At 41.4% G+C, this 13160-nt stretch overlaps 1 protein-coding gene across 1 annotated transcript; it reads right to left on the bottom strand.

The window, feature by feature from the left end:
* Positions 1–2521: 2521 nt before the first annotated feature.
* On the bottom strand, positions 2522–12168 carry LOC127345177 (ubinuclein-1). Its single transcript, XM_071828555.1, is given in 14 exon segments — positions 2522–3112; positions 5589–5690; positions 6253–6300; positions 6660–6794; positions 6916–7038; positions 8293–8379; positions 8636–8748; positions 8840–8933; positions 9044–9319; positions 9321–9582; positions 10175–10251; positions 10817–10909; positions 10985–11071; positions 11532–12168. Coding segments are annotated over 14 exon segments (2226 nt in total). The 5' UTR covers positions 11844–12168; the 3' UTR covers positions 2522–2695.
* Positions 12169–13160: the final 992 nt, after the last annotated feature.

Genomic DNA, 13160 nt, shown 5'->3' with positions numbered 1-13160 from the left:
TGGAGAAATTTGTTGTTCTCCTCTTTTGCTCTTCCTCTCCCCCAATAGCTTGAGTAGCTTTGTTAGAATTTGAGAGTGAAGGATTTGAGAATCTTAGTGGTGTTCTTGCCATTGCATTTGGTGCATTTGTTTGACTTCTCCGCGGTGATACGTGGAGGTGAAAGTTCGTGAGTATATCTCTCCGGGAGCTTGTTCCCGGAGCTTATTCCTCTTGGGTCTTTGGGACCTACAAGGCTTAGTGATCTTTGTGGTGTTCTTGGGGACTCCAATTAAGTTGTGGAGATTCCTCAAGCATGAGGCATTTGTGGCGGTTTCTTGGGAGCATCCAGTTAAGTTGTGTAGACTGCCCAAGCTTTGTGCGGGTTCGGTGACCACCCTCAAGGTTCCATAGTTGATCGAGAACTTCCTTTTTGGTGGGAAGCTAGACTCGGGAGAATACGATGAGGCCTTCGTTGCGTTTGGGGAGTCTTGTGCCTCCACACCGCTCCTACTGAGAGTAGCACTCGCAAGAGTGTGAAATTTGGGATGAATACATGATCATCTCTGCGTCACCTCGGTTATTTCTATATCCGAGCTCTTTTCATATGCACTTTACTTTTTGATAGCCTTCATTCTTGAAATTATATATCTTGCTATTAGTTGCTTGTCTTGCTTGGCATAAGTTGTTGGTGCACATAGGTGAACCCTAATTATATAAATTTTATGATTCGCAAATTAAACGTTAGTTTTATTGTGCATTTTTTCAAGCCATAATCGTAAAAGTTTTAAACCGCATATTCACCTCCACTCCCTCCCCTCTAGACGGCATTTGCATCCTTTCACTTTCGCCGGAGGGAAGTCCAGTGTCTTCTTCGGAATGGGGAGGCGGCGGCTACGTCCTCAAGGCCGAATAAGGCCCTCCCCGCCCTATCCTTGCTCCGGTGATGCGTCTAGCGCCGGCGGAGAGCGCGTGAAGTCATGTGTCCGGCGGTTCTCCTGGGATCCGGTTAGTTCACACTCGCTAGTGTGGTTTCAGGTCAGTCACGCCCGATCTATCATCATTGGAGATGGTTGCTGCTCTGATGCGTCGGTCCTTAAGTCTTAGCATGACTACTTCACATCTGTCTACTACGATAAGTTTCGCTTGGCTCCGGTGATGGAGAGGCAAAGATAGTGGCGCGCCTTCGGCTCGCGCTAGTGTGTGCTTTTGAGCCTCTTTGTATTGTAGTTGATGATTATTAATAGATCAGTGAAATTTCCGCAAAAAAGAGAGTATATTTCTAGTTTAAGAATTGGTTGGAATGATACATGAATATTTATGAAAACCATTACTCCCCCTGATATATAATAAATCTCGTGGTTTTGGTTTAGCGAGTACATTAAGTCAGATAGCTTTTTTCCTAATGCCGACGGTGCTCTGCATCTCAAAACAGGTAGCCGAAAATAATACTACTTGCCTACCTCTGTCTATGAAAGCATGTTGTAAGTTGTCTAAATTTAGAAGTATCTAGATACTCTTTAGTGTGCAGATACATTAGAATTTAGACAAAACTTCGGTATTTTTTTATGGATAGAGAGAGTATTAAGAAATAGAAACTTCCAGAAATGTAATCCTACCATGTTGCAAGTTTAGCATTTGATAGGAAAAATATTTCATTTGCTGGAACCACGGTAAAATAGGCAGAAATCCGTGGTGGAGACAGACAATACGTGCAGTTCGTGCATCATCTGGCATTCAAACATTTTTGTAAGGAGCGTGGGAACTCAAAATAGCGTCATCCACCCTATTTAGAATAAAACGCATGCAAAAAATAAGTTTAGAAGAAAATGCATCAATTAGTCATGATTAATTCATACTCGCTCTCCATATGAGTCCTTTGACAAGGTTTAAGTATCTGAACAATAGTGGTACGATCAATGCCAATAAAACTCGGAGACCTGTTCCTGCCCTAGAAAAAAATCATACTGAAACTGCAATTTTTTTGCTTTCTTCATTCAAAATTCAATTGCACACTTGTATTGTCTCCTCACTAAGTATATTTTTTTATGTTCCCCATAGTCTTTCTGTAATTCTGTGAACTGCCAGTATAGTAGGCCACTAATAATAACATATACATGCAAAGATTATATTAAGTACTACGACTGAACTCCTGATTAAGACCATTTGCGTCAAAATAGACGGAAGTATCAACATGTGTTAGTTACATAACACTAATTAGTTTTGATTATTGTATCATAGAACCTGGAGAATGCGAAAGAGGATGCATGCCTTTAACTGGGAGGGTAAAACAATTTCCCAGGTACCTGTTGTTACCTCCCCATGCTTGTAGTCTGGAACCACTCGTTCAGCAGCCTGGCTAGTGGCTACCCTAGGTATTCCACCTGAACGAAACAGCTCACATTTGCTCTCAATTTTGCCCACCGGATTGGATTTCAAATCCTTCCCCAGTAAACCCCCTCAGTGACTTAGCACTGTTCACAAGTGTGTGCTCATACAAGGGTAATTTTACCACATACCCTGTCTGATTATACGTCCGAATGATAACAGACAAAACCCATGCTTTACAGGTTGTAGCCAATATAAAGGGGATGGAACGAACTGTGTAAACCATGAGAGATTACAAAATGACATGCTCTCTACAAAAATATCTTGTTGCACCACCCCCACAAGAACCTATAGGGAGAAATAAATTTGTCTGTTTTTACAACAAGATAATCAGATTTGTTGTTGATCATAGAATGGGAGACCAAGCACAGTGGATATGGTAATAGTGTTTGCCTCATCTGAATGCTTCGTCACCTTTTGCTTCTCACTACCATGCTGAGAGGGAACCTTCATTGGGTTAGCTTGTCTATCTACAAGATCATATTCTGGCTTCCTCTTTTTCTTCTTCATCTCGCCAACCCTTTTGCTGCTGTCATCAGGGACTGCGCCTCCGCTTGCTTCCCGAGCCCTTTCAATACTTCTTGATGCCTGGTTCTGTCCATAGTCAGTCACAGGGTATGATGGGTTCGTAATGGATGGATGTGCGACTTGCAGGGCCATTGCTCTTTGCGTTACAACAGGGTAGCTATCTGGCAGTTTCTCTGCCACTGCTAGCCTTTTCCTCTTCAATGTCTCCTCGCTGCGAACCTGGTTTAATTGAAAACAGCAACATAAATTAGCAGGCTACATCGTTTGTATTTTACTTTATTTTGAAGAGTAATAAGAAATGAGGCTAGCTACAACACACAAATGTGTTTGCCAGCAAAAAAGAAATTAATAATTCCAATATGACAACTCACAAGATAGAAGGTTCCGTACAATCATGGGATGCATAGAGTGTGTTTGGTTTGTGCCCAATATTGCCCTACCAAAAAATTTGCTAGCCTATATTTTGGTTGTGCCATTCCTTGCCCACAAGTTGGCCAACACTGGCTAAGAAAATGAACTAGAGTTGGTAGTGGAGCATTGGCAAGCCAAAAAGTTGCCAACTATCCAAACAAGAACCAATATTTTTGTCATCACCAAAAAATTGGTAGGGTATCCTTTGGTAGCAATCCAAACACACTCATGCTGCATCTGATTTAACTTTTAATTCTAACCATGTATATCCATTATATTATTCAAGTAGTAGAAAAGAAATGGTGGAAGTTAATCAAGTCAAAGCAGCACACAGAGATAGGCTCAAATCAATCAGGATGCAACTATGTGTAAGCAACATGCAGTAAATTATGTGATGACTTACACACGCACACGGACATGTCTCAGTTCAATTAGTATTTTGTTCAGAATAGTTCCAAGGAACGTTTCCGAACATTTCCAAAGCTTTTGGGAAGCTATGTCTATGATCAGTCAACGCTGACAGGTTAATACGGTAATCCATCTGTGATATATTTTATCACAGATAGGTTCAGCCTCCTGTTCGTGATAAGTTGATCTGTAACACTGGATACAATAGCTAAGCATGGAGGTCGAGCAATTGCTTACCCAGTTTGAGGGTGCGCTATTCCCAAAATAGTACTCCCTCCACTCCCTCCATTCCTAAAAACAAGACCTGAAACTTCTCTAAAAATACCATAAAACATCCATCTTCTATACTGAGATATACCATGAGACCCGGAACATGATTCGTGATCTCGCAACGAATCTCTTGACCTAAAAAAAGTGTCCTTTCTCGATACATAACATTGTATAAGTCAACTCAAGTCGCTTCTTCACCTCCGGGAATCCAGTAAGGTACTTTTGGAACACAAATCGGTATATTTAGATTAATATTATTAAATTTAAGAAAACTACACTTTAGTATGGAAACTTCTCTAAAAATACCATAAAACAGAGCACACCCCTGTTCCCCCCTCCAATATTCCAAATACAACACTCCACGCCGCACTCACTCCTTTAATGATACGTCAGCCTTAATTGCATTCTGAACCGCTCACCTCGTCTCACCATTATACCCACATGCATGCATGGAGATAGTAATCGCCAGCGCCAATCCATGTAGAGCTAACTTTGCTCCGATTGGCAATGCTTGCTCAGAATGGCTAATGCTTGCGCATGCACAGCGCGGCACAGGAATAATGGTGTTTGTGGAAGTGTTAATAACTTCTCAACGTGAGATTTATTTACCAGGGACAAGAGGGTCCATAACTGGTAAGTGCACAGCTGCCTTGCTCTTTGCAAAAAATCATAAACTGTTTTTAGGAATGGGGGGGAGTAGTTTAAAGGTTCACATACGATAACATAATTTACTGTGTCTAGGAACATAATTCACACAAACGTTTTCTTAAGAAAATACACAAGCATCAACATCTAGAGCAAGCTATAATTCAAATTGGTGCTAAGACAAAACTTAAGTCGACACAAGACCCAAACAGCTTGATTGCTCGATCACAGCTGCTAGAAGAAACATAGCATAGAAATCTCATCTCCGGTATGTGTATATTGTCAGCACCGTGCCACAAGCAAATGCCGGTTATGCGACAGCATAGCCATGTACCATGTCGAGTGCAATTAATTTCTGGGACTACTGTGAGAAGAGAGAGTACAAATTATTAGTGTCCACCTGCGATTGAGTTGGCATAATTTGCTTGCTTGCCTGTAGGGGATAAAAGAAACCAAGAACATAGGGTTGGCGAAAACAATATTGACGGTATGAAAAAGGATAGAGTAAACGGTTATTTCATCTCAAGCTGGACTCAACTCTATGTAAATTCTTCAGACTAAGTGGATATGTTGCACAGTATAGAGACCCTTATACCTTATACTATAATTGCAGAAGATATTTCATAAGTTTATACTCCGTATGAAAGTAACATGTCTAGTACCTATTAATTCATTGTACGAATACTCAAAGAGTAATTTTAGTTTCCAACAGATCTCATCAATAAGTCAAATTTAATACAGTGCGGCATTAAATAAAATTCAGAAATATACTACTCCCTCCAATCCATATCAATTGTCTCTACTATGGATGTATCTAGAAGTAAAATGTGCCCAGATACATCTATATTAGCGACACTTAATATGAATCGGAGGAAGTATGTTTATTTCAAATTATTTATAATGTAGAAAGTATACAAAATTATATAGACCCCGCTAGTTTAAAGTAAATACTAATGATTACCTTCTGTTGGTTGTGTAATTTTATCTTTCGCTCCTTCGATCTAGATATGGCATCTTTGATTCCAAATTTATCCATCCAACCTTGGGGCCATAGCTCTGCAAGCTAGTGCCAAGAAAATGAAATTGTATAAGCATACTGAAGGTAAATGCAGGTGTGCATGAGATAAAGTGGGCACCCGCTAGAATAATAGTGCCATCAGAAGCGGAACCTCACTCTGCTACTCAAAACACACCACAATAACTGGAAGACCACTTAGCAACTGACGTTGCCAAAATACACATAAATATTGGCAGTGTATACACCTGAAAACTGTCTATTCTAAAAAGCCTTTACATGCATTATTTGACGTATTTGAATTAATGTAAGACCATAACATCCTGCAATGCAAATTGAGACAGCAAGCAGAGGGGGGTATTACACATTTAGTCATTTTGAGATGCCTAAATTGAACTTATTAGCTACATTAAATATAAAAGTAACTTGGCCTTGCTCTTCCCAAATGAAAGCACTAGAAGAAAATTTACAATTGCTGATAAGCAGTGACAAAAATTTAGGAGGACTGGCTTTGAAATATAGTGAAAAACGAAAGGTCAGGGCCAATATCGCTACATAGTACATACAAATGAAGAACACAATAAATGGTTCAGGGGCTCAGAGCTAATACCTCTACATATAGTTTCCTACTTTGAGGACCCTTGTCTTCCTCCATACCCTGACAAACACACGGGCAGACATTCATCAACAAAACCAAACAAGGATAAAGGAAACTAGGATCTCACTGAAGTCGCTTTTGTTTAAAGCAACTGTTTTACAGTGTTTCGCTATTAAAATGGTACAGAGTAAACAAAATCAAACATATCCATATTATCATAATAATAATCATCATCATTATAAAACTAATTTACTCATATATTTACTTTAAATAGCATCCAAATAATAAACCTAATAAGATCTAATAAGGTTAGCTATAGTAATAAACCCCACAGGCATCCTTGTAAAAAAGCAAAATATAATTGTCAAGAGTGCAATTTGTTCAAACACCAAAACAATAACATGATTACAGATTTATACCTCAACGTACAGATCATAAAGATCACACATCCTGTCCTCCAATGCACTATCCATTGCAAACTTTCCTTTTAAATCTCTTCCTTCTTCAGGAACAGCCTGAAAATCGTCAGCTGAACCATCCTGTTGTTCATTGACCTGGTAACACATAAGTAAAAGAACATCTTCTACATCAAAAGTAACAAACATGAATGCAAACATCAATAAGATAGTGGAAGCCTCATACTTACTACACAATGGTGTATGTTTAGTTGTTTACCTTGGCCTTGGCAACAACACGTTCTTTGACCATTTCAGTGATCTCCATTTTAACACGCTGCAACATATCAGTCTTTTCTTGTGTAGCAGAGAGTCCTGATTCTACCAGGTCTTTCATGTTTCTCTGTCCGCAAGTAACATGAGTCAGAGACGGGAACAAGCGAAGCACAAAGGGTGGTAATGCCATGGGCATGTAGTTTGATTGAGTCATTTGATCACTCTACAGGATCAGTGCACCACAGTATACCAACATAAGCATGATCTATAAACTACAGAGTAATGGAAAATAAGATATTCCTGCTAGCAACATCTCAGCTTTTTATACTGCAGATGCATCCAGACAGTAGATTTATTATTCATACTAGTGGTAGTTGTAGTGTTCAAAAGGATCTTCTGCATAAGACGTGGTTCATTTCTCTGATTACCACAAACTTCCACAAGGTTAAATAAATATTTAAGGCAAACGTAGCAAGGATTCCTTGCAGCTGTGCTTGAAAATGCTATTTCCAATCTTAATCATACTCTAATGTTGTGAGAAATGTCAAACTGAAATGTACTACCAAATTTAATTGGCAATTACTGCCTTTAAAATATATGATGTTTTAAATTGTATTGTGTAAAAAAGTTTGTAACTTTAACTACTAAAGACTAATACATATACAAAACTATTTACATTGAACATGTGAAATGAACAATAGATCCCTAATGACAGGCACTACCATAACATAATATCTTATAAACTTTTTCCATTTATTACATTATGAGTTTGTGACAGTGTTCAAAACAACATACTCCTTCCGTTCCGGTGAAAAAGGCATATATTTCTTGGTGCATCGATTAGGGAGAGATTTGCAGTGAAATACTTCCAACTTGCCCCTAGAAAATCTCTCCGTCCCCTTAAATGTCTCTCTAATTTGTTGCTCTGAGTCTATTCGATTATCGCTACCTGCCTCGCTTGCATGCATGGGAAGCCCACCCAATCAGCAACGTTCTTTAAGGGGGTGCGTTAATTATCTGCTGGGAATAAGAAGGAGGGAGCCAAGGAGGTGCTGCTAGGTTTTAACTACACGAGCGCTTTTGGAAGAAGAGGGCAACGGTGGAGGGGTAGTTTTGGAACCACTGATAATAAACCGTATCCGCACCCTGTTTTGTTGTGAAAAAAACGATAAAAAAGTTACGCCTTATCTAAGGGAACGGAGGGCGTACAATTTAGTTTCTGGACAGAGCAACATATTCACTCCCACCAATCCATAATAAGTGTCGGTGATTTAGTACAACCTTTGTACTAAATCACCGACACTTACTATGGATCGGAGGGAGTACCTAAAATTCATGTGCCAAGGATATGCTTGTTTACTTCCATCAAACCACAACTCACCTTCAATGTCCTACGCTGCACAAGGTGTCCAACTATGCCCATGAGGCGATTCATCAACTCCTGTTCTTGTATCTTTCCATGATTTGTCTGCAAATTGATAGTGTTACAAAAAAAAGGTGTGTGTGTGTGTATGTGTCTTCTGTTCATAAACATTATTTTTCTAAGATATGTTAGATTGGAAGTTTCCTGAACTTCACTAGTCAAATCTCAAGAACAAACATATACATAAGTAATCACGTGGAACACAGACATTCATAATTTAAGATGAACTTGAATCACAAGTAAAATTTCAGATGAACTTGAATCACAAGTAAATATTGTGGACTGTGGTGCTACTACATACCGATAGTCTTGCAACCTTGGCAAGCTTTGCCTTTACTTCTGGAGGCAACCGTCGTTTAATTGATGCCTGACCATTTGGGTCAACCTCGTTACTATCGATAGCTGGCGGCCTATCTGCAAGGAAAATTTCAAGTATCTGAATTTACTTCCAGCGCTAATCCACAACCTACCAAGATACTCAAGGGGAATGTGATATAATACTAACATTGAGCAACAAACTTCTCGAAATCCCGAATGGCTCGCTCAAGCCTGGTGCCTTTAGGTTTGGTACCTGCACTCTCTCTGCCAGTGATGGGGTGCTGAAAAATAAAATAAAAAGTTAGTTAGCATGGAAGCATGCCTCGGTTTGATGGCTATTTTTATTATGCAAATGTGTTCGCTAGTATGGGAAACAGGATAAAAATCTTACCATTGCTTGTGTAGGACAAGAAGTACCAGGCAGTGTGATGCCAGAAAAGTCACTTGTTCCATGTTTCTCTTTGTGATATATTTTGTTGGCCAGATCTTGATTTTCGCCACTATAAGTCTTTTCTTGTTGAAAGTCAAGTTGTGTTGAAGGACCTTTATCCCTGTATGCTGAAGCATAGTCATACGTCTCACTGGTTCTTGATTTATTAACAAAATCAGTAGGCTGGAATGCTGCAACTTTATGCTTCTTATGTCTTTTAGCTCTTTTGAAGGGGAAAATATGACATATCCTTACCAGATATCTTTGTACGTTTTGCAGCATCAACACCTGTGGCAAAATCAGTCGATCTCTTTTTTGAGACTCCGGTTCCGCTGGTAGCTAATTTTTTCCCAGCATGTGCAGGACTGGTAGCTTTCCCAGGCATGTTGCTGATGTTAAAATAATCACCTGCAGCACCCTGATTAATTTCAATATGATCACCTGATGGGTCTTTGCTTCTCCTTTTCTTCGGCGCGACATCTGTCGATGTACCAGATTCACTGCAAAAGAAGGTTGATGTATCATCCATGCTAGCATACATGTAATTCATGGGCATACGTAAAACTGTGGTGCTGCCAACTTGATCTGTTGATTCGATTAAATTGGCACAGCATCTGTGCTGCCATATAAAAAATTGCGACATGTTATTTTCATTGTGCTTTCATCAGTTGCGTGTGTTGCTCCATGATTTAATTAGGGTAATAACCGGCACAATCATGCTTTGCTTCCAGTTTGATCAGTAGATTCGTTTATTATAAGCTTGTCGTTACCTGCCACAGTTGTGGCATGCCGTGTTTTTAATTCAGACAGCAAAAATTGTACAGTTTATGAAAAAAGAAAAAATGTAGCCACAAGTGATTCGCAGCCATGGTATCTGTGATAAAATCAAACAGTATACTAAATGGACATGGTCTACTAGACTCGATGGTGAAAGGTCATTGCAATCAAATTGGGTGACCCCCGTGCCATCAGTAAGGCCATACTAAATAAAAATCAAAGATCCATTATGTGTGGATGTAATCTACCAGCATTAACAGAATAAGTAATAGCACGAATTTTCAATTAAATCCAAAGAATTTTGAGGAACCTTACATCTGTTCCAATGTCCCTTTGTTAACAAAAAATCCACTGTGCTTAGTCTTCAAATTATCGACTTCAAAATACTCATCCTGCAAAGATAAGAAACATGAAAGCAATCAGCAAGCAGTAAAAAAAAATCTCAGTGCATATAATGAAATAGCAACGCAAGCAAAAATGTTTTGTTATGACACCTTAAAGGATAAATTCTAAAAGTTCAGTGTAAGTAATTAGACACGTGTTTTCTTAATATGTTGTGAATATTAGCTCAATCGTTTCCAGACATACATTATGTACCTACACTATACAAAGAATGGACTATTACTGTAATGTTGAAGGGGCCATGCCACAATGTCATATGAAACTAATAAAAAATAAATTTTCATCCTAGCACTAAACCAAGAGTTCAGGCAGATAGAACAGATAGCAAAAACTGAGTGCACAATGACAATAGAGATATGGTGAGCGTCAACAGTAAACAAGAAGAATTGTTACATTAGCAATATTATATCATACAGTCTGCAAAAAAAAAAACATCAAGTCAAATGGTAGAAGTTTACTAGTCAGGTGCTCATCTATGACATCAAACAAGATTCAGAAGCAGCATGATGTTGTTCTCATACATAATACAGGACTAAGAAGAATTGAACAACCAACCAATTCAGCATCATCAATAAAAGAATCATCAGTGTCATATTGATCATCATCGGGTACATCGTCAAGATCTTCTTCATCGCTGCTATGTTTACCCTAGCAATTCAGATACAAAGTCAGAACTCAGTGAATGGCGAATATGGATTCAACTAATGCTAATCCATTTGTTACCATGTAAAGGCGCTCGATTTTCTCAATGACTGCATTAAACCGATTTGGCTGCGCTGGATCCTCCGGGTTGTTTTCTGCAGCGGGTGCCTGATTTGAACAAATACAATCAGTTCGGTGTAAAATACGTACAGGAATTCTCAACAGTCTGGCATAGACCGTGCGTAAGCAAAATGCTTGATGAAGAGCGGTTTTTGAGGGATGATGATAAGGCCATGTCATAAATAACTAATAGCATGGTTGCAAAGACAGCATGAATGGCACTGAAGTATGGCACAGATTGCTTCTAGGTCAGAATCCCATATGACAATTTGGTCAGAGAGAGCAACACATATTGTCCATGTACCCTCACCCTATAAGGATAATTTCCTGTAAAGGAGCTCAACACACGGACACTTCTGTACTCGCAGATCAGACATTAAGGCCTCCACGGATCGCTCTAGTTGCAATTTAGCATCTACTCGCAAAGCAAACCTGAGCAGCACAAACTATGAAGTACTCAAATCAATCGACAGACAACGACATCATCTAATCGAAGAGTAGTGCTTACCACACCGGGTGGTGGGGGCAGTTGCGCAGCGACTGCAGGCTCCGCCGGTACCACCGCCAGCGGCTGCGGCGGCAAAGTGGCCGCCTCTTGTACAGCCTCCTTCTGCAGCTTCTTCCAGGACACGATGGTGGTCTCCCCGGGCCGGAGCTCCACGGAGAACAACTGCCTGCGGGACGCCGCCGCGGCGGCTTCCGGAGCCGCCGCCGCCGCTCTCACGACCGCGGGGGCGGGCGCGGGGGGCGGGGACGGGACCACGGCGGCGGCGGCGGCGGCGGCAGAGGAGGAGGAGGGGATAGGCACGGGGTCTTCCATGGCGACGCGAGGGGATCGGGGAGGTCAGAGACGCAGCATCAGATCGAGGAGCGGCGGTTAGGGTTTTGGAGGGCTGGGTTACGGATTGGCGAGAGAAGGAGAACGCCCACGGTTTTGGCTTGGGAGGAGTGGGGAGCCGGGAAGGCCGTCGGATTCGATCGGGGAGGGCGCGGAACGGGAATGCGGAGCGGAGGGGCGGCGCGGGGCGGCGGGATGGTATTGGTAACCGTGGAGCTCGCCGCCGTTGGCTCGTGGTGTCGCCGCCGTTTAGCTTTGCTTGTTTCCTTGTTTGGAGAGGGGAGCAGCGGCGTGGGCTTTGGACCTGTCGCTGACTTGGGTGGGGTCACGAGGATATCCTCGGTCCACGGGTGCTTTCGCTCTGTTCAAAGTTTTATGGGCCCATATTCGGGTTAGGTCGTCCGGTTCATCGGCTCGAAAAGCATCTGCGAATGCGATGGTGCTCTTCCAGATCTAGGTGTGGCGGTTATTCGCCTCTTTTACCGGCGCTACCATAGTGGCAGTGGAGAAAGATAGTCGATGTTTCGGCGAGGCACAGGTTTCTCTAAGGGTGAACTTGTAGTTTTACTTCTTGTGGATTTTCTTGTGCAAAGTTGCTTGACACAAATGTTTATCTTGTGTGGTGACCATATGTGTAATCTCTGTAAACAGATTGTCTAATGAAATATATGGTTACATAAAAAAAAAGGTCTAAACATGGGCCTATGAGGCTATCTCCCAACATCGCGACTCATCCCACGCTCTCGTGCTGGATGAGTCAAAACAGACAAAAATTTGGCCCAGCATGCGGACACATTCCTAAAACGGATGGCCGCGGCGTCCAGGACGACCCAAACCTGGTCTAAATTTGGGTCTCTTTTCCATGGTCGCGGACACCGGGGGCTGGCCTCTCGCGTCCTCCCCTTGTCCTCCCCTGGGCCGCCTATCTACCTCCCAAAACACAACCCCTCGCACATGATGGCGTGTGAAGCACACGTCCGTTGGGAACCCCAAGAGGAAGGTGTGATGCGTACAGCAGTAAGTTTTCCCTCAGTAAGAAACCAAGGTTATCGAACCAGTAGAAGATGAAGGCCACGTGAAGGTTGTTGGTGAAGGAGTGTAGTGTGGCGCAACACCATGGATTCCGGCGCCAACGTGGAACCTGCACAATGATACGTCTCCAACGTATCTATAATTTCTGATGTTCCATGCTAGTTTTATGACAATATCTACATGTTTTGCTCACACGTTATAATGATTTTATGCATTTTCCGGAACTAACCTATTAACAAGATGCCGAAGTGCCGCTCTCGTTTTCGT

This window comes from Lolium perenne, chromosome 3 (assembly GCF_019359855.2).
Source record: "Lolium perenne isolate Kyuss_39 chromosome 3, Kyuss_2.0, whole genome shotgun sequence".
Taxonomy (NCBI): Eukaryota; Viridiplantae; Streptophyta; class Magnoliopsida; order Poales; family Poaceae; genus Lolium; species Lolium perenne.
The sequence above is the reverse complement of the archived record's forward strand: the minus strand, read 5'-3'. Positions and strand labels throughout refer to the sequence as shown.